Genomic DNA, 20,685 nt, shown 5'->3' on the forward strand with positions numbered 1-20,685 from the left:
AGGGCTTTAAATTAGAATAAGTGCCACTTCTGTATGGCAGGTTCCTTTGAGGACTGATTAGAATCAGGCCTCCTGTTGCCTGCCCCTTTATACATGGCAACATGGCTGTGTGTACTTGTTTATAGCTTACCTTTGAATGTGCATGAGTATGCACCGCGGCAGGCTGCCTTGCCCTCTGCTAGTCAAGATTCTGCCTTTCTTCCAGGATCAAGTTAAATACTTCACTTTAAAGAGTTTTTTTAATTATGTTGCTTTATTGTAATGAATTAAAATTAACTTGGAGTAGCAAATTATATAAGAATGTGAGGGTTATAGATTAGTCTCACCATAGCTACAGCACATCTTTATTTGAGGAATGAAAGTGCTATCTTTCAGATGCCTCTGAGTCTCTTGGGATGGGGATGGGGTGTAAGGGGAACCAGTCTCTGTAAAGGGAGAAGATCACTGAACCACTCTCTCTACTTCAATGATCATGAGCTTTTTAATACTCTACTTGCCCAAAGAAATGAAAGAGTGAAGGGGATCTACCACAAAGACCAGAAGGGAAAGTCACCAGAGATACAGGTCAAAACCCAGCCTCATAAGGTTGAAATCAGGTCAGTGAAGAGAAGAGGAGAAGAAAGTGCAGGAGGGGTACATAGCTCTTTATGACCTAGGTAAAAAATGAGATTGGAGGAAAATTGTGGAGGTAGGGAGAAGGACAAGAGTATAGACTATATTGTCACACTTTTTGACGTGACAAGGTTCAATAAAGGACAAGAAGGACAGATAAACAAGGGCTAACTCAAGGAACTTTGCCTTCTGCTTCCTTTTCTTCTGTGTGTGTGGGAGCCCGATAATGAACAGGCAAGGTCAAGGTGAAAAAAGAAGTTTATCCAGGAAAAGAAAGAGAAACCCCTTTAGTCAAGGAGAAAACAGGCTCGAAAAGAACATTCTTTTGCCACATCTCCAAAATCAGCACTTGTGGTTTGATAGGGAGTGGCCAAATAAGAGCAGAAACGTAAGTTATTTACAGTTTGTTGGAGGCAGTTTCTTTGGGTTTAAAACAGAATCTGTCAGCAAGATTGCATTGTATTGGGTTAAAGACTAATCTGTGGAGAAATGTATCTCTGGAGGGGCAGAAGAATCAAGGTGCTGTCGATGTTATCCTCCTAGTGAACCTCCCAACAAAGTTTTTTGCCTGTAAAACCCATGCATGTATTTCTCCCTCTTGGGAGTACACATTTTCTCTTGTCAGGCAGAGAAGTCCATGAGCACATACACAGAGCTGTAGGCTCCTCCATTTGCACGCGTCTGAGCAGAGGATATATTGAATCTCAGGATTCCTTTTTGTTTACCTTCCCTAAAGTCAATGAACTTTTAGGCAGGTGCTTCATTGATGACTTATAACTTGTTTTACTAATTTCTAATGTGAGTTTTCTTCCCAGAGTGTAGGGCAGTGCTTCTGACAGAAAAAATACTAATATGGTACACTTCTTACACATTCTTAAGGAACCATTTTTCATGACCACCAGTAATTTTGTTTAAAGGAATCCTTGTCCACAGGACTATGGAAAACTGGAAGGAGTCTTTTTTTTTTCTTCCTTTAAAGGTTGCCCTTTGCATATAAATTACAACGCCTTGTGCTTTCCCCATTTTAATGGGATGACCTTTTGGATCCACTGGACAAGAGTTTAAACCCTAAGCCCACCGGTCAGTTTTTAAATCAATGTCTTCCATGCTCCAGAAGTTCAGTACTCTGACTTCATATTCAAAGGGCATGATAGATGTGCCTTAGGTATTGGAGGTCCGAGTATGTGTCTAAGTGACAGGCACACAAACACCCACCTGCCTAAAAAGCATGCATCTGGGAGTGGGACTTTTTTGGCTCATCTCAATAGCTAGACCCACTAATAGAGACCTGCAGGGATTCACAGTCTAAGAGAACTGGGAGGAACAGAAAATATGGAGCATTTTCAATAGGACATTCCTGACCAATTATCAATTTAAGCTTCCATTATTTGTCACTAATTACTACACGAGGCTGTTAAATATTTAGCAGGAGTTTGTTTAATTGGGTTTGACGATAGAGGAGACTGTCTGAACATGGCTGGAGCACCAGGAGTCAGTCAGTTCTGTGTACTCGGAGCTTGACAGAGAGGAAATTTGTATTCGCATAAGATGAACAAATTGCCTTGTCAGACAAGATTTTTTATTCTGTTCCTTGCACAGTTTTATTTATCTTTAAGGTATCTAAAATTTGAGCACGAAGAAGGGGGCACTACTCATGGATGTAAAATTGTAAGGAGGTCATTCTTAACCTTGTTTACAGATGTTCTAGTTTAGAAAGCACCAGTGTGATAAATTAAACATTACAGGGGGAAAAATTAAAGCATCACAACAACTGGCACATGAACACATCTGTGTGTAAAATGCTGACTTAATCCCTGAATATCTTATTAGATAGCATTTCCTATCAAAGCCTTCCCCTCTCCTCTATTCCTCTACTCTCCTATATTATTCATCTATGCAACTGGTTTAGAATCCAGCTCCTAGTTTGCCTTGTGCCCCTTTGGACAGGTTAGCTTTTGGGTTCTGTTGACTGGTCACTGAAAATGAACACTCGCAGATGTACAATAATTCATTTCGCTACTTTCGTTAAAACAAACAAAAAATGCCCCCATTAAATGTTTCTCTTTGAATGGGTTTCTAAATGGCAGCAAGTAGTCTTTTTTTTTCCTACTTAGAATATTATTTTAACCCAGTTTAATGGACTCTGGTGTTGCTAACAATTTTGTAAGCAGGGCGAGTACCACAAAATATGCCTGAAGCCAGAAATGTTAGCTGAGTCCTCAACTCATGTTGATGGAGAGAGTGAGAAGAAGGGAAACAAAAAAAGTGGTGAAGGAGCTCACCCCAACCTGACACCTGGTAGCTTCCTATCTTCCCTAATTATTCTTGCTAATTAGGTTTGAAGCTCTTGTTTCTTTGCTTCTGAAGAACTGCCAAGTGCTCTCAGTGTCCTCTAAATCCAGCACCCAGGAGCAAAGGCCTGATTGCCTTGCCCTAGTTACAGATCTGTAAATAGCACACTTCAAGACTAGGATAGTATGCAAAATGCTTCTCATACAGAGACAGGGCAGCATCTGCCTCAAAGTTTACTACTGCCTTTACTTATGTTACTAAAAGAAGTAAAACTATTACTACACTTAACACAGCCCTCTTTCCACTGTGACACTTTTACAGCATCTCCCCATTTTGCACATTTGCTTACTTTCTTAGCACAGTACAGATACTCTACCAACCGGCATTAATTAAATAATTAGTTATTGCGAAAGTGTCTGAATACTCATTTGCATAATCCATGAGCCAGTAAAGACCATCAGATTCTGTTGCTATTCATTACTGTGCTGACAACCATGGAAGGTTTTCCACAATTGTTGGTGTCATGGAAAGCTCTCCAGCTCAGGAGGCAATAGACCTGAATTTTCATCCAGGATTTGATACTACTTAGTTGTGTGACCTTGGGTGAGTAAGCATACCCCTCCAGACCTCAGTTTCCTCACCTCTAAAATGAGGAGATTGAACAAAATGATACCAAAGTTCCTCCCCAGCTCCACAGCAATTGTATGATTATTATAATTGTATTATTATTTTAACTTATTACTTAAAAATAAATTGTTGGCATTCCCAGGTGAAGCAGACAAGGAATTTTTCTATATCACTTCAGAGGATCATAGATCTACAGCTAGAAATGACCTTTGAGGTCATTTCATCATTGAAGAAACTGAGGCACAGAGAGATTTAATGACTTTTCTAGGTACACACAACTACTAAGTATCTGAGGAAGGATTTGAACTCTGTTTTGACTCCAAGTCTAGCATTAAATCCATTATGCCACTTACTTTCCTCAAAATACATGTTTATTTCCCTAAGTGAAACCTCAGTTTCCAGTTTAATATGTGATATTTTCACCCAAGTCTAAAATTTTAAGGTAATTCTGGCTTAGGTAAAAGACTGTTGGATTTTGGAATCAAGGACCTGGGTTTGAATTCGGGGTCTGCCACTTCTACCTGGGTGACCTTGGGCAAGGCTACCTCTCTGGGCCTCGATTTGTTCATCTGCAAATTGACAGAATTTAACTCTATGACTTCAGCGGTCCCTTGCAGTACTGTATATGCCTGTGATTCCACACTCCTCAATTCTACTTTTAATATATCAAATCTGGCTTATTAAAAAGTTGCCATTTTGTTATAAAATGAAAATGTTTGAGAGGATTAAACTAATCTACAGATGGGCATAAATCTAACTGCCCTTGTATTATATCCTTCCCAAAAATGCTCTATCCAAAAGGTTTTGCAGTAGTTCTCGGGGCCATGACTAAACACATCACCCCCATTCCCCCACCCCCCCCAAAAAAACCAACAAATAGTGGATCCAAAAATAACATGTAAGGGTATGGAGAAGGAATGCAGGCCATTCTGATATTGTTTCATTTCCTTAAAGATTGACTGACCAACCACTGTTGGTTTTAGTTATTTAGCACTCCTGTCTTTGGAGACTAAATCGACAACAGCTAATCAGCCATCCATGTAACATTTATTTAGTGCCTACTGTTTTCAAAATACTGTGGTAACTGTGAAGGAGGAGGAGGAGAAGAAAAAGAAGAAGGAGAAGAGGACAGAGTTTATGTTCTGGTAGAGCAGATGAGACTCATATAAAAGGGATGCTGTTGGCCGAGGCAGAACCTGAGTACAGTGGGTAGGGTACAAAGTGCTATATTAGTTCAGAAAAGTAAGGAAGCACTGATAGGATGGACTAGAAAATGTGTAAGAAGTAGGATCTAACTTGTACCTTGAAGGATGAGAATGAAACTGGTGAAAAGGAAGGAGAAAAGCAATCCAGGCAGAGGTATGGAGGTTGTAGACCACAGTGTGGAGATGGGGATGAGTGAATAGAAAACTTTGGTTAGCCTGTAGGGAACATAAAAGGGGAGTAATGAGAGATTGGGGTTAAAAGATATATTGGGGCCAAACACTGGAGGGCCATGAATGTCAGAACAATGTATCTTTTCACTACAATCCATATTCATTATGCTCATGTTCCCTTCCCAATTTAGGTTTGTTTGTTTGGTTTTATATCAGCTACATAATAAGTCAAATACACCAAACCCACACCCTAGCATCCCTTTGCCTATAGGTACAGCTTTTCAGCACCAATAAAGCCACTCATCTCAACTCCCCTGGCACCTCTCAAATCCAGTAGAACCCACCTGATCTCTAAACTTGGTTATTTTGTTCTCCTCATTTGGTCACATGACATAGTAGAAAGAGAGTCAACCTTATAGTCAGGAAAACATGGGTTCAAGTCTCACCTCAGATATATGCTGACTTTAACTCTGGGCAAGCCACTTAACTTCTACATGCTCTTGGCATCTCTCTAAGGCTAGAGGTTTCAATACAGGTATGATTCTGTGCTGCTAGAGGAAGTTTCCCCATCAGAAGTCACCTATGCCTATGAAATCACAGGTTTGATTTTTGGTATTTTTTCCTCACCCTACTATAAAACACCCTCCAAAACTCATGTCTAGAACTTGGAAATTAAGTGATGTCATTTTGGGTAACATTTGTAGAGGGAGCAAAGTTGGAACCTGCCTTAGTTGACTCTTTCCTGGACTAACTTACATAGGACTCAAATTCTCAATCGCTCAGGGTATCCACATCGTGGAAGGCATAGGCTCCCTTTGGGCTCTGAAATATAACCAGTTCCTCTGAACAGCAACTTTTACGTATATGATTTTACTTGGCTTAGACCCACGCCAGATGACCCAATAGGTCTTCTTTTCTAACCCTGTTATCTAGGTAATTTAAAATGGATCTTAAGGGAACAGAATTTTGTTTTCCAGTGAGGCTTATTAGAATGTGGAATAGTTTCCCAGGGGAGGTGACAGAAGGGCTGCTGCCAGTCATTTAAAACTGGGCTGGAGAGTAGACTTCAAGGAACAATTCTGTACTAGCAGGGAGACAGACTGGATAATCTAATAGTCTTTTTCTGTCCTTAATTTCTTGTATTGTTTGATAATTTTTTTTTCTGGTGATTCCTTTTCACCCTTCACTTGAATGTGTATCATCCGACAGATATTTTGAGATGTCAGCTCAAGCCCATGTGAACTGTTAAATGTCAAAAGAAAATGTATCAGTGTCTCCCCTAAATTCATGGTAATGACATTACTACATGAAAAAATAAGAAGGGAATTCTGTCAGTGCAAACATGATCATAAATGCAACATTTTTGGCTTTAAAGACAGTGGCAAAAGAATTCAATGGCAAGATGAGTTTCTAAAATGTCATTGCAGTGTCAAAACAGAAGAATAGAACCTCTTCCTGCTAAATCTCTGGTTAAGTGGAAGTTTCCAGGCAACTTCCCTGCCTCTCAAAAATCGTCCTCATCCAGGTGCTTTTGATATTCCAAGAGCACATCAGATAACTGTGTCACATTTGTCTCTTCAGGAATCTTTTCCCTGATAACATCCATCTATGTATCTCAATTGAATACACATCTAAGTTTCTAATACAATATGGCAGCACCATTGAGAGTGAGTAGAGAGCCCTCAATGGATCTATAGAACAGAGTGGACTCTCCCAAGATTCCATAGTCTTGTGCTACATATGCCATAGTTTCTAGAGATTAGAGGTTGAAGAGTATCCAAGTGGTATTCAGCCATTGCTCTCACATTTGTAGATTGTTTTTTCAATACCATTGAATGTTATTTTCACAACATCCCTAAGTGGTAATGCCAGAGCCTGGAACAATTCACCTTTAACTAACCCAAAGTGGTGAGTAGTTTTGAGATTCTGTGGGCTTTGAAAACCAATAAATGATTTCACTGAAATCCCAACAACCTTATTAAAGTTTTTAAAGGCCACACTTGATTTCATGACAATTTCTTCCCCAACTCAGGAAAAACTTTGTGTCCTGTCACCATTAGCTGCAGACAGTTAGAAAACTATTATGCTAGGAAAGAAGTTTGGAATAAAAGGGGTAGGGGGTGGAGATATAGAAAATCTTGATTAGAAAGTATAATTTAATAGAACATGTATTGAACTAAATGTATTGATTAATGCAGAAGATATAGTACTTATATTGATTCAAACCAGAGATTTAGTACTAAAAGCTGTAAGCCAAAAAAGCTGTTGCAGATTGCTACAAAAGTCAGTTTAATGCTGTCCTTGAGAATGCCTTCACAAAGAAATTCTTCTAATGTTTGAGAACTAGGTAGAATGCGGTATATGTCAGTTTGATCCCGGAGGGTTTTATTTTGTACTCTAATAGCTGTTACGAGCCTACATTATATCCAAGGAGTAATTTTCCTTAGGGGTGCCCAGCTCGCTTTGTGTCAATATTCTAGCATTTTAAGTCACGTACAGTATATGCTTCTGGGAACAGTGCAGGAGCCAGCCAGACTCATAATGGTCTGCATTCATTAATAAAGGCAGAAGCTTCTGTCCCTCCATTGCCCACTACAGGGATGCCTCCCTGGCCTTCCGGGACCCGTACAGACACATTTAAAGAAAGCTTTATTTTGAGTGGGCAGGAGATGAAATGCAGGACTTGCAGGCATTTCCTAAGTCAGCTATATGCCCGAGCACAGGGGTGACCTTAATGGGTCAAAGAAGAATGCAGGTCAAAAGACTTATTATCCAGCCTGTTGGAAACCAATTGCTTTTGTTTAAAAAAAAAAAAAAAAGCAGTGGTGCTTAAAGGTTGATGGTAATGTAGAATCCTGTTTTACAGCTTGCCGACTGTGTGTGCACTGTAATATGCTTTTAGAAAAATAAAAGCATAAAGATTATCCATAATGTTTACAGATCCTACACAAATGATAATACAGAGTGTAACATAATGAGTTAATCAGTGATGATTGATTACTGATGTTTGTGTTCTTCAACTCAAGAAAAAATAACATGCTGCTGGGGTGCTGTCACCATCTGTTGAAAGGAGCATCCACATTTAATCTAGGTATTTCTTTATTTGTTCCCTCATTGCATTGTTTCAGAGGTACAATTGCCTTCTATTTCATCTGGTTTAAGAACATCTGATTCGAATTGAATGCAACTACACCTTGAATCGGAGCACTAATGGGATAGTGAATTAGTGGGTTGCTTATTTGGAGTAGTTTCATTCATTTATTTTTTTATAAATCATGCTGCTTATTTTTGCTTTGCTTTAAAAGGGTATCTGTTTTGTTTTGGGGGTTTTTTGTCTATAAATGCACAGAGGTCACACCCTCTCCCTTACCTACCACCAAATGAGTACCATCTCAAACCAAAAAGCCTTTTTAGAACTTAACCTTCAAAGGCTACTTTTTAAAATATTAATATAATGAATATAATATTAATGTAGTTACTATTATTTGAGCCATAACTAGGATAGGCTAACTAGAGCCTTGCCCCAGGGCATCAAAATTTAGAGAGAGTAAAAATATAACATGTGAACTCCTTCAATTGCTAGAAGCCACAGTAGTAACTGATTCTCCCTTCCACACAACTGAATTAATGGTGTTTTTTCCCCCAATGGTGTGTGTGCGTGTGTGTGTGTGTGTGTGTGTGTGTGTACGTGCGCACGTGCAGATCTGTGATTTAATCAATGTAAGGAATTCTGGCCAATGAAAACACATCGATCAATGAACATATGCACCTACTCTGAAATTTGTAGGCTTAGAGGATTACTTGGGTGTTAGAAGTTAAGTACTTTATCTAGAGCACCACAGTCAATATGTGTTCAAGTCAGAACTTGAATTCAGGTCTTCTTGACTCTGGGGCCAGCTTTCTATCTACTAAACCACATTACCTCTCAGTAATTATTTAATTACTTCTTGTATGATTTCCATACTAGGAGTTACAAAGATGATATAAGGTAGTTTTGTGTGTCCTGGCCTTCAGGATACTTAACCCAGATAAGGCTTTGTTTTATGCTACTGGCCTGAGATGCATTTTATTCAGGTGACAAAATGTCTAGATATTGTTCTGTCTGTTATTTTTCCTTGCCATTTTGTGGACAGGATGCCAATCTAGACAAGACACTAACCCATATCAGGAGCCTTCTAAGGGGCAATCTAAGAACATAGTGTTAGAGGAGATAAGAGTCTAACTAAGCTTGTCAACCCTTAGAAGTTGTATTACCCAGACTTCTGCATCCATGCAATGCTGGCTGGGTTTGGGAGATCCAAGGCTTAAAATAGTACAACATACTATAGCAAATTCCACATATAGGTTGTATGAAAGTAGAAGCACCAGAGTGGACATTTACAGTAGAAAGATGGGCTACTTTGTTCATATTTCAAAAATTCATGCAAACATGTATGTGTATTCTGGTTTGCGTTTTAAGTAGAAATAAACAATTTCACTGTTAGATGTGGTCAGATTTCAGAAAGAGTCTGAATTAGTCATCTGTTGCAGTGCCAAGTATGAAAGAGAAATTTGAGCTTCATTAAAAAAACACCTGGATCTCATGTTGAAAATGAAATACATTGTGATACAAAGAATGTTTTGTGCTCCTCAGCTGTCTTTAGCTTTTTTGAGCTGAACTTCACACTTAACAGCAAAAACAATAAAGCAGATTCTTCCAAATGGGGTGTTAGCACCTTTATAGGAGAAAGTGTTTTTGAAACTTTCTGCCATTAAAACATAATCTTTAAATGGATCTTCTTTTGAAGGTGAGTTGTGGGTTTGATTCTTTTTTAGCACCCCCTCCCCACACCTTGAAAAACAACTGTTCATAACTGGGATTAATGGTTTGCAATTTTCAGTTACTTAGACATGGGGTCTCTAGTGGATGGCTTTTTGCCACATTGAATATGGCTCTCTGTGGGATTACAGAAGATCTCCTCTTCCTACTTCCTTTTCTATGCTAACCCCCCCCCATCTCTGTCGATGTTACACTGATGTACTTCTCGATTATGTAAAACATTCTTTCCCTTCATTGGAACAGACTTTTTTTTTTTCCTCTCTCTCTCTCTCTCCTAACCTGTCATTGCATTAAAGTGCTTTGGGGACTGTGAATAGCTGTGTAAAATTGGTGAGATTACCCACTGCTTTGTTCTGTAGCAACCAATGTGGTGGTTTCCTCAGAACCCGAAGAGCCAAAAATCACTAAACTGAGAAGGCTGCTCTTTGATGGCCTGTCCAGAGTTATTCTACTTTCTCTACTAGGCACATATGCCTCCAACATCTTTGGAATGATTGGTGGTAGTGAGATGAGTATAGTAGCTAGAGCAAGTGAAACCCATGTTTTTTCTCTTCCCTCCTCCCTTCCTATGTCCCATCCCCACTCCTACTCCCTATGTTTCTGACCTCACCTGTTTCCTTCTTTTATCTTTATCATCCATTTCTTTGGAATTATCTGTTTTTGTGATGCCAAGTTGGAGGCTGATACCAAGCTTCTTTTTGCGCCTCCACATAGTGTAGAAATGACCTTCAAAACCCAGAAATTCCCATGAGACATAGATATATAACTAGAAAGGACATCAAAGGTCTTCTAATCCAGCCTCCTCCTTCTAATCGGTATAGAAATTGAGGCCTGGAGGGTTGAGTGACTTGCTGGAGGTCACACAGTTAATAAGTAGCAGAGCCAAGATTCAAATATGGATCCATGAACTCCTAATCTAGTACTGTTGTCACTTTGCCCAGTGCCTGAAAGATTTTCCATGGGTCACTGCACTAAGACTGGACATGACATTGCATTGAGAGTGGGGAACGTAGCCATACTTTAACTCCCATTTTGAAGGAACTTTTCAGGTCTGACTTTTTATCTACCCTCTTTTCTCACTGACATCTCTCCAAATGATTAAATAATTTGCATGTTTAATCAGTACTTAAGTTTCTTCTACTTGCTTTATGGGATAGATGTGGTGGCAATATGGAAGGATATACATGGAAACCATGTGTGTATATCTCTGTTCCAGCATGGCTATTCATTAATTTTATTTTATAATGTCAACTTCCTCATGTTAAGGAGTGCTTATGTTTTAGTTGTTTATGAAAGCTTGAGTTATTTATTGAGAAGGTGGTTCTCTCACATTGCATCATCCATATCACAACATCTAGCTCACAGGCATTCATTAACAAACCGGCCTATCTCTACATCACTATGAAAACTTTGACTCCTTATTAGAGTAGTAATCTGTGATTAACATACTGAAGTATGTGATTGTTACTAGAGTAAGATTGGATCTAGACCCTAATCTCTCCGTATCATGGTATAACTCAATCATATCAGATATATGATTCTACTTTTGTTCAGTTGTTTTTCAGTTGTATCTGACTCTTCCTGACCCCATTTGGGGTTTCCTTGGCAGAGATACTGGAGTGGTTTGCCATTTCCTTTTCCAGCTCTTTTTACAGATGAGGAGACTGAGACAAATAGGGTTAAGTGACTTCCCCAGGGTCACACAGTTAGTAAGTGTCTGAGGCTGGATTAAACTCAGGAAGATGAGTCTTCTCTGACTCTAAGACCAGCACTTTATTCATTGCACCATTTGGCTGGATGATTCCACTATTAAGCATTAATTCAGAGATGAATTTTAATTCCAACTCTTCTCCTTACTGCATATGTGGTCTAGGAAAAGTAACTTCCCTATCACTGGGCCTCAGTTTCCTTATCTGTAAAATTAGGTTGACTAGATAGTTTCTAAGTTTATTTCTGACTCAAAACTCTATGACCTTTTGACCTAAGCATTAGCTCTGGTTAACCAATATGAGCAATTCCTCTTCTATAATTTTAAAGGATTTGTGATGCAATAGGGAGGATACTGACTGAAGTTAGAAGACCTGGGATCAAATCTTGCCTCTGACGCTTACTTTCTGTGTGATCTTGAGCAAAATCACTTAGCACTTCTGGGCCTCAGTTTCCTCAACTGTAAATTATGGAATTGGACAATATGACCACTGTGATATCTTTCTGCCCTAGACCTGCAATCCTATGAAATGATTGCATATTAAAAAATCTGGAGAAGAATGCCTGCAATTTTCTTCTTAACCCCTAGAGTACTATTAAATTTGAAGTATCCTTCAAAGGCATGAGAACATTGTAATATTCAAAAAGCCGTACGTTAAAACATATTCCTTTTCACTCTGAATGTGGAACTGACATAAAATCTGTCCCTTTCACTGTGGAGAAATACCTTTTTCCATAATATATTATTTCTCTTGTTCAGTCATTTCAGTCGTATCTGACTATTCAGGACCCCGTTTGGGATTTTCTTGGCAAAGATACTGGAGTGGTTTGCCATTTCCTTCTCTTGCTCATTTTACAGATGATGAAACTAAGGCGAACAGGGTGAAATGACTTGCCCAGGGTCACAGCTAGTATGTGTCTGAGGCCAGATTTGAACTCAGAAAGACTCTAGGCCTGGCACTCACTGCACTACCTAGCTTCCCCCATTACTCTAGGTATTGAGTCCCAATTCTTTCACACTGATTTTCTATGTGTTTGTATTTTTTTTTTTTATCTTAAAATCCCTCTGTCGGATCAGAAGATTATAGATTTAGAGTTGGAGAGTATCTTAGACCGTTCTGTTCCAACCGATAAATTTTACGTATAACAAAATTGAGTGGCTTGGCCACATGTTAGTAAGGGACAGGGCTGGGATTTGAAGCCAAGTCTCCTAATTCCAAATCTAGTCTTCTTTCCAATTTACCATGCTTGTCTCCCTGAAGGATTCAATTCAGTCTCATTCCCTCTAACAGGAATTTATTTAGTGCCTAGTGTGTCCCAGGAGCCATGCTGGCTACTAGAGATACAAATGCAATAACAAAATATATTCTGCCATCAAGGAGCTTATTGTCTAGTAGAGGAAGAAAATATCACAAAAGTTATGCCTCTGTATTTTGAGGTATAGCCCAGTTTTTAGAACCTGCCCAAGTAAAATATTATTAAAAATCTGATTATTTCACAAGAATGAGTTCTCAAGAATTCATTGGTTTTAGAGGGATAATGATTAAGCATTTAAGGATTAAATACCCTTGGGTATTATTGTTGTTTTTTTTTTAACTTGTTTGTTTTTACATGTGAGTGGAAAGAATAGTTCATGTTTAGCAAGTATTTCTTAAATACTGTTGTGTGCAAAACATCATGCTAGCTGCTATAGTAGATAAAGGGATTCAATAAATCATGAGCTCTGCCTTCAGGGAACTTACAATCTAGTTCGGAAATCCCTTTGAATAACTACAATATGAATAAATAACTACAATATGAAATTATACTTAAGTACATAAGACCTCAAATAGTTGATATTATTAGAGTAGAGATGGAGAGAGAAAGGAGCACATTTTGGCACAGGGAGCAGTGTGAGTAAAGGCCCAGAGAAGAAGAATATTGTATGAGTAGTCCAGTTTACCTCTATCATATTGCACATTGAGGGGAGTAGTCTGAGATAAGGTTGGAAAGGAAGAGTGATACCAAATTATGGAGAGCCTTGATTAAAAGGTCAAGAAATTTCAACTTTACCTTGTAGGCAGTAGGGAGCCATGCGTAAGGAATCTCAAAGTGTTCTAAAGGATGAATTGGAAGGAAGAAAGAATAGAGGCAATAAGACTGGGGAAGGGGTGATTAAAATAGTGGCAGGTGATGGTGAGTGACTGGACAGGCTACAGGCTATCAGTGCTGGCATTAGAGAAAAGATAACAGAATCAAAAGAGATTGTAGAGAGAAGTGAAGAGGGAAATAGAAAAATAAAATGGTAACACCAGAATCTTCAACATGGGTAATAACATGGTTAATGATGTCACTAACAGAAGCAAGGAAGTCAAGCTGGGAAGTTGGTTTTGAAAGAAAGACCTTCAGTAGTCTTTTTGAAGGACCATTGATTAAGGGGCATGTTTGGGCATCTAGGAGGCCATGTGGTGTTGGAGAAAGAGAACTACATGTAGAATTGGAGAACCTGGTTTTAGTTCTGGATCAGTTACTACCTGCCCACATTTCTTCATCTGCAAAATGGTGGTGGTATCAAACAATCCTTTCTAGTTTTTGGCCCAGTGATCACATGAATGTTGTAGCTTAAAAATCACATACTCCCATGGCACAGCAAGTGTGACAAGGTTGATTTTGTTGTTCTGTGTTTTTCTATATCTAATTCACTATCCAGTGGCTCACCTTGCTTTCTAAACCCTGGTCCCTATTACCTGATCATTGTGTCTGAGGGTTATGAGAATGGTAAGAACTATTATCTTAACTGTCTCCATCAGACTCCAGAATATTCTCAGTATAAATCCTCCTGAGTGTAGAGGGGGAAGCATTTCCTTCTTTTCTCTCTGCTTTACCCTTATCACTCCCTCCCTTATATTATATTTATCTGTGGACCTATAGTATGGCCTCAGTAGAATGTAATCCCCTGGAAATCAGGAATTTGTTTTTGTTGTTATGTGCACAATGCTTTACATATTACAGGTACTTAAGAAGTGTTTAATTGAATTGAACCACTCCCTAACCTGGTAGAAGATAAGAATTATTAGTGGGAAATCTCTGTCTTAAGAACTATACAGTCCAGGGCCCAGAGCTATATTTTATCATTTAAGCACCTCTCAGTTGTAAAAGAGAGGCTAGTTATTCCTCTTCTTCCCCAACCTTTTCATTCAGTCAAATTACATAATTAGTCAATATTTATTAAATTGCTACCAAGGGCAGCTAGATGATGCAATGGATAGAACACCAGGCCTAGAGTCAGGAAGATCTGAATTTAAATCCAGCCTCACACACTTACTAGCTGTATGACTCTGGGCAAGTCACTTCAACCCTGTTTGCCTCAGTTTCCTCATCTGTAAAATGAGTTGGAAAAGGAAATGGCAAACCACTCCAGTGTCTTTGCGGAGAAAACCCAAATGGGGTCTTGAAAAGTCAGAAACGACTGAAATGACCCAACAACAATAACAAAGTGCCTGGTACTGAATTTAGCTTGTAGAAATAAATATTTAGAACCCATGTGGCCCTAGCTCTAAGTAAGCTTACTCTTTTCAATCCATGGTCCACTCAGCTGCCAAAGGGATTTTCCTAAAGCACAGATCTATCCATGTCAACCCCTACTTAGTAAACTCCAGTGACTCCCCCTCACCCCCAGTATCAAAGTCCTCTGTCTGGCAGTTAAAGCTCTTCACCACCTGGCCCCTTCTTAGCTCTCCCAGGCCCCTTCGCCGCTAGTGTCTTCTCTCAGATTACCTCCCAACTACTCTGTATGTATCCTGTATTCCATGTTGTCTCCCCATTAGATATGAGCTCCTTGAGAGCAGGGACAGTGTTTGATTCTTTTTGTACTCCTAGTGCTTAGCACAGTGCGTGGCATATGAAGTAACAGCTTAATCAATGATTGTTGACTGCCAAATACAGACACTGTACTATAGGAGAGAAAAGCATATAATCAACAGAAATCATAATATGTCATATTTTTATAGCAGTTCAAGAAAAAAGAGCAATTTCCTCACAATAACCTTGTGAGGTAGATAGTCCAAGAATTGTTTTCTCTATTTTACAAACAGGGAAAGCTAAGGCTCATAGAGGGTAAATTCTTTTTTAAGATCACACAGCTAGTCTTTGGTTTCTGATTCTGATACCACTGGTCTTTCCATTATACCATGCTTATGTTTCCCTATACATAACATACACAACTGCAGACAGGTTTTAAGGGGAAAGATGGGCCATTTGAGATTGGGTTCACAGGACAGACAATGAATGAGGGGGTGGGGATGGCAGGGAAAGATAGGAAACATTTCCTAGAGGAGGTGGTGCTTGAGCTGTGATTTAAAACAAAAGTAGATAGGGGAAATTTAAATTGCATAGGATATTCAGGATGCTCTTAAATAATAGTGTTAATGTATTTAGAGCATAGGAGGCAGCTAGGTGGCTCAGAGGATAGAGTACTGGGCCTGGAGTCAGGAAGACCTGAGTTCAAATTCAGCCTCAGGCACTTACTAGTTCTGTAACCTTGGACAAGTCATTTAACATCTATTTACCTTAATCCCCTGGGAAAAGCAATGGCAAACCACTCAGGTATCCTTGCCAAGGAAACCATGAAGGGTCACAAAGAGTCAGACACAACTTAACAACTGAAAATAACATTTAGAACATGGAGGTATAAAGTACTTCAAAGGTCATTTAACCCAACCTCATCATTTGATAGATGAAAAAACTGAGTCCTGTGGAAATGAAGTGCCTTGCCCAAAGTGATATAAATAAATATATTTAGCAGAGATGGATTTGAACCCAGGTCTTTAGACTCCAAAGCCAGTGTTCTTTCTGTAGTACCATGCTGTCTCTACATCAAGCAGATTTAAAAAAATAAATTAATTAATTAATGGAAATGGTCACAATTCAGGAACACGATAGTCAGTTTCCCATTTGCACAAAATGAATGCATTTCCTAGTGTCTGGACAAGTCACCTACCTTTTTAAAGTACCTACTGTATACAAGGTAAAAGGCTGCTTGTTATGGTATGCTATTGTGGCTAAAGGGAGTTCCAGCCTTGAAGTCAAGAGGAACATGCTCACGGGCCTCTTATGGCACATACTAACTTAACTGGGTGACCTTGAGCACATTACTTCATCTCTCAAATCCTGCAGAAAATTGTCTCAAATTCAAAGTAATAGAGCAGGACATTTTGCATTACTGGAAGGAGTCCTTCTACTCTGTTCCCTCTCTCCCCTCCAACCCACCTCCCTACATTAGTGAAATCACAGGTAAAGAAGGAAAGAAACAACAAATCCAAAATCTATTTGTAAAATGGGTCAGTGAGGTGGTCCACTGGATAAAGCTGGTCTTGGAGTTAGAAAAACCCAAGTTCAGATATGGATTCATACATTTTCTAACAGTGTGACCCTGGACAAGTCACTTAACCTCTGATTTCCTCAGTTTCCTCATCTACAAAATGGGGGGTGATAATAGCCTCTACCTCCAAGGGAGGTTGTAAAGATCAAATAAAATAATCATTGTAAAGCACCTAGCACAGTGCTTGACACATAGTAGGCGCCATATAAATATTGGCTATTATTATCTTTATTATTATTACAGAATAGATTTTTTCTTATATTAAAGTAAAATAATGTATACTTTTTTCTCTCTAATTTTCTCTCTCTCTCTCTTTTCTTTTTCCAGAATCATACGATGACCCAACACAGCAGTTAGTGCAAGGCCCGTCTCTTGAGGACAATTTCTTTTGTGGCACAAAAAGGGAACATGTTTTACTCTTTGCACGAAACCTTCATTGTTAATGTATATTATTCAGAAACCTTGTATTGTACCATAAGACTTGTATTATCAAAACTGTTGGATGTTCATGTGTTTGAACTTTTGAGTACCAGATAGACTTGTATATAAAGTGTTGCACATGTATTATGTTGTCTGATACTAAAATGGTCTTATAAAGACGAGTGGACTTGGGCCCTATTCAAGCAAGATTTGAAAAAAAATGCAAGCAAAAAGGCTTAAGTGAAAGTGTTGCTTTCAAGGAAGAGGAATCAAAAACAACTGAGTTTCTACATCAGAGCTATGTTTGGGCTTCCTTTTCTGTATACTTAAGTCTGGAATCTCTCTCTTTTTGGTATTTCAACCATTGAACCCAAGACTATTTTTTATTGCTGAAGATTCTTGCAAACCGTGAAGAGACTTTCTCACAGAGCAGAAACCCACAACTGAATAAGGCCCATATATATATATATATATATATTTGTAAGCCTTGCGATATGACAGATAGCATTATCATATATGCAATAGTTGTTATGTAGATTGTCAAAGAAACTTTTTTTTTTCCTGGATACCATTTGAAGCTTTGAATGTTCAGAATTTTCCTTAATGATTTCACACAGCCAAATTCTTGAATCAGTTGAACTAACCTGTATGTTACTGTTATTAATGTTTACTCTGCGGTCTGAACCTGGAGATTACTGGAATTGTTTTCCAAGAGGAAATAAATTCAGTTTACCATTATGTATGAGTGTATCTGTGTTTTCTTTTTCCCCCAGTTACTCTACTATTAAAAACCTAATTGGTTGCACCCTTGGATAGGAAACCTGCTCTTGAGAGACTATCTCAGGCACTGCTCTGCTGCTGTACATTATAACCTCAATCATTTTTAACCTTCTCCCACGGGGCCAAATTCAACTGGGAGCATTTCCATCATGTTACATAGGATAAGAATCAGACCCAATATACTTCAGCTCATCGAGATCCTAACAGGTCACATTGCACTTGAAAATTCTGACATCACAGATGGATGAGATGGCTGTTTTCTGCATAATTTGCAGCCCAATTCATGTCATGCTGTGCAAATCTGAACTCAAAGTAGATCGCTGCAATTTGAGAGGCAGTTTGGCTCATGTGTATTTAAGGAGCAGCCCTGTTCATACGATAGACAAAGAACAGAAAGGGGAGTCAGATGGTTAGGAGTTCTAGGCCCGACACTGGCTGCCAATGTGATCTTGTCCAAGTGGCTTTGCCTCCTAGTCTCGGTTCACTCAGCCATAATCCAGGACGATGACAGGGGCAGTATGTTCATGAATCATTTTTTCCCCCATTGATGCTACTCTGGGAAAATGGTTAATAACATGAATAGGATAACATGGTCAGAGTTTAGCTGAAAGGAAACACAGGACAATTGCAAGGTGTGTGTATGTGTAGTCCACATTGGTTGGAACAACCTTGTTTTCCCTTTCGACCTAATCCTGGAGAACAGTTAAAAGACAATGTTAAAAAGCAGCTCTCGTTCAGAATACATTTAACCCTGCCCCCCTCCAACTCCCTTCTGAGGACTCTGGCCCCAGTTATTCTGTGGCATTATCATCACAGTGCTGTAGGAAGGAAAGCAGATGCCCATGTGCCAGTCTCTGCATTAAGCACTTTACAAGTATTATCTCATTTGATCCTCACAACAACCCTATGAGGTTAACTACTATTTTACAGATGAGGAAATTGAAGCAGACAGATGTTAAGTGACTTGCCCAGGGTCACATGGCTAGTAAGTGTCTGAGGCTGGTTTTGAACCCAGATCTTCTTGAGTTTTTACCCAGTGCTCTATCCACTGGGCTACCTTGCTGCCTTGAAAGACCCTGTATGGAGGATCAGAACACTTAGCTTGAAAATTCTAATTCTGTCACTCAGTAGCCATGTGACTTCAGAGAAGTTGATTCACCACTCCAAACCTCAATTTCCTTATTTGAAAAATGAGAATACTAAGTCCTGTACTTGTACCCTGAGCTTGGTGGTGGAGAAAGCACCACCTAAGCTGCCAAGTCTTCAGTAAATTTGATTTGTTATGATTTTGCTTCTCCATTAACACCCAATGAATATTACAAAACCGTTTGAAATAAGCATGCATAAATTCTCATAGCACCTTACAAGCTATTGTTTCACTTAGCCACTGGTGGAGCTGCCATTCTTTCTTGGTAATCAGTATTGACTAGAAAGAAAACTAGTTTTGGAGTCAAAGAACATGCATGAGTTCAAATCCCTGCTCTGCCACTTACTAAGTGAGTGATCTTGGATAAGTCATTTTTCCCTCTAATTTCATCTGAAAAACAAGGAAGTTGGACTTGGTGGTCTTTATGGCCTATACCAACCCTGTCAAATGATGATGAAATATGGGTTACCAGTGACCTCAAGGATAAATTGACTGCAGCCTCAAGTCAGTTGAATAATTTAAATATTAATAGCCAGCTATATCATAGGCATATTACTTAGCTTTCAAAACTAAAGTTTGAACCCAGTTTTAAATCTATTCAGGAAACAACTATTTCATAGTGATTAAAGTATATATAACTGTGAGTGGTTTCACCAATCTGTCTCATATATATGCATACGTAGATTTAGCTTTTTAAAGCTAGTGAAACTTACATCTATACATTCCACAATGGATTGTCAGCATGCTATTTAATTAAAAAGCTTTTTCACTGGCAACATAAATAATGAAGCATGCTGAGAATATGCTGCAAGTGCATTCATAATTAAAATACTCAGCTATATTTAAAAAAATTAAAATCTCTGATCTATTCAAGATTTTGCATTTAAAATGAATAGCCACACTCCATCATGATTTTTTTTAAAGCTTTAAAACTTATGATTACTAATGAGTGGGTTGGATTTTACAGAAAGGACATAAGCCTCTCCGCATCCTCTGTAAAAGCAAGTGGTGGTGGATAGGTCTTGAGTTACCTTTGACAGCATCTCTTTACAAACAGAGGAATATGACTGCCAAGTAAACCCTAGGAAGTTAGAATGATGAGGAAGTCCCATAGCCTTATGTTTGTAACAGTTGGGGTGGGAGAAAGTCACGAGACTCAACATAGAGCTATTGCAACATGCTAACAGATCAGATCCATCTCTGATCACAGAAAAAAGACTCCAGGATTCTGGCACTTTTAGACTCCCACAATAGGCAATGTGGAACAATTGATAAGAGAGGGTGGCCCTGAAGCCAGAAGGAGCTGTGTTCAAGTCCTGATTCTGTATGACCCTGGACAAGTCAGCTAACTGTCCAGAAGGCATCTAGCCTACCTCATTGTTAGAGTGGATTTCCTCATTTGGACCATTCACAGCCAGGCCCTTTCCTATTCCTTTCCCTTGGAAAGTTAAAATTGAAAGGGACTTTGAAGTTCACCCATTTCCATCCTTTTATTTAACAGATAAGGAATCTGAGACCCAAACAAGTGAGTTAGTGTGGCCCAGGG

The 20,685-nt window shown here is 39.0% G+C and overlaps 1 protein-coding gene across 6 annotated transcripts in view; it reads left to right on the forward strand.

Moving 5' to 3' along the window:
• LOC114031689 (zinc finger protein 521) overlaps positions 1 to 17,906 on the forward strand; it is a 343,123-nt gene extending 325,217 nt beyond the window's left edge. For all 6 annotated transcript variants that reach the window (XM_027846845.1, XM_027846840.1, XM_027846841.1 and 3 more), the window contains one exon: positions 17,120 to 17,906. In XM_027846845.1, coding sequence (XP_027702646.1) covers positions 17,120 to 17,149 — 30 coding nt within the window. In that variant the 3' untranslated portion in view covers positions 17,150 to 17,906. The remainder of the gene's footprint in view (positions 1 to 17,119) is intronic.
• The last annotated feature ends 2,779 nt before the right edge of the window (positions 17,907 to 20,685 follow it).

Source organism: Vombatus ursinus, unplaced genomic scaffold, assembly GCF_900497805.2.
Source record: "Vombatus ursinus unplaced genomic scaffold, bare-nosed wombat genome assembly UNPS02015255.1, whole genome shotgun sequence".
Taxonomy (NCBI): Eukaryota; Metazoa; Chordata; class Mammalia; order Diprotodontia; family Vombatidae; genus Vombatus; species Vombatus ursinus.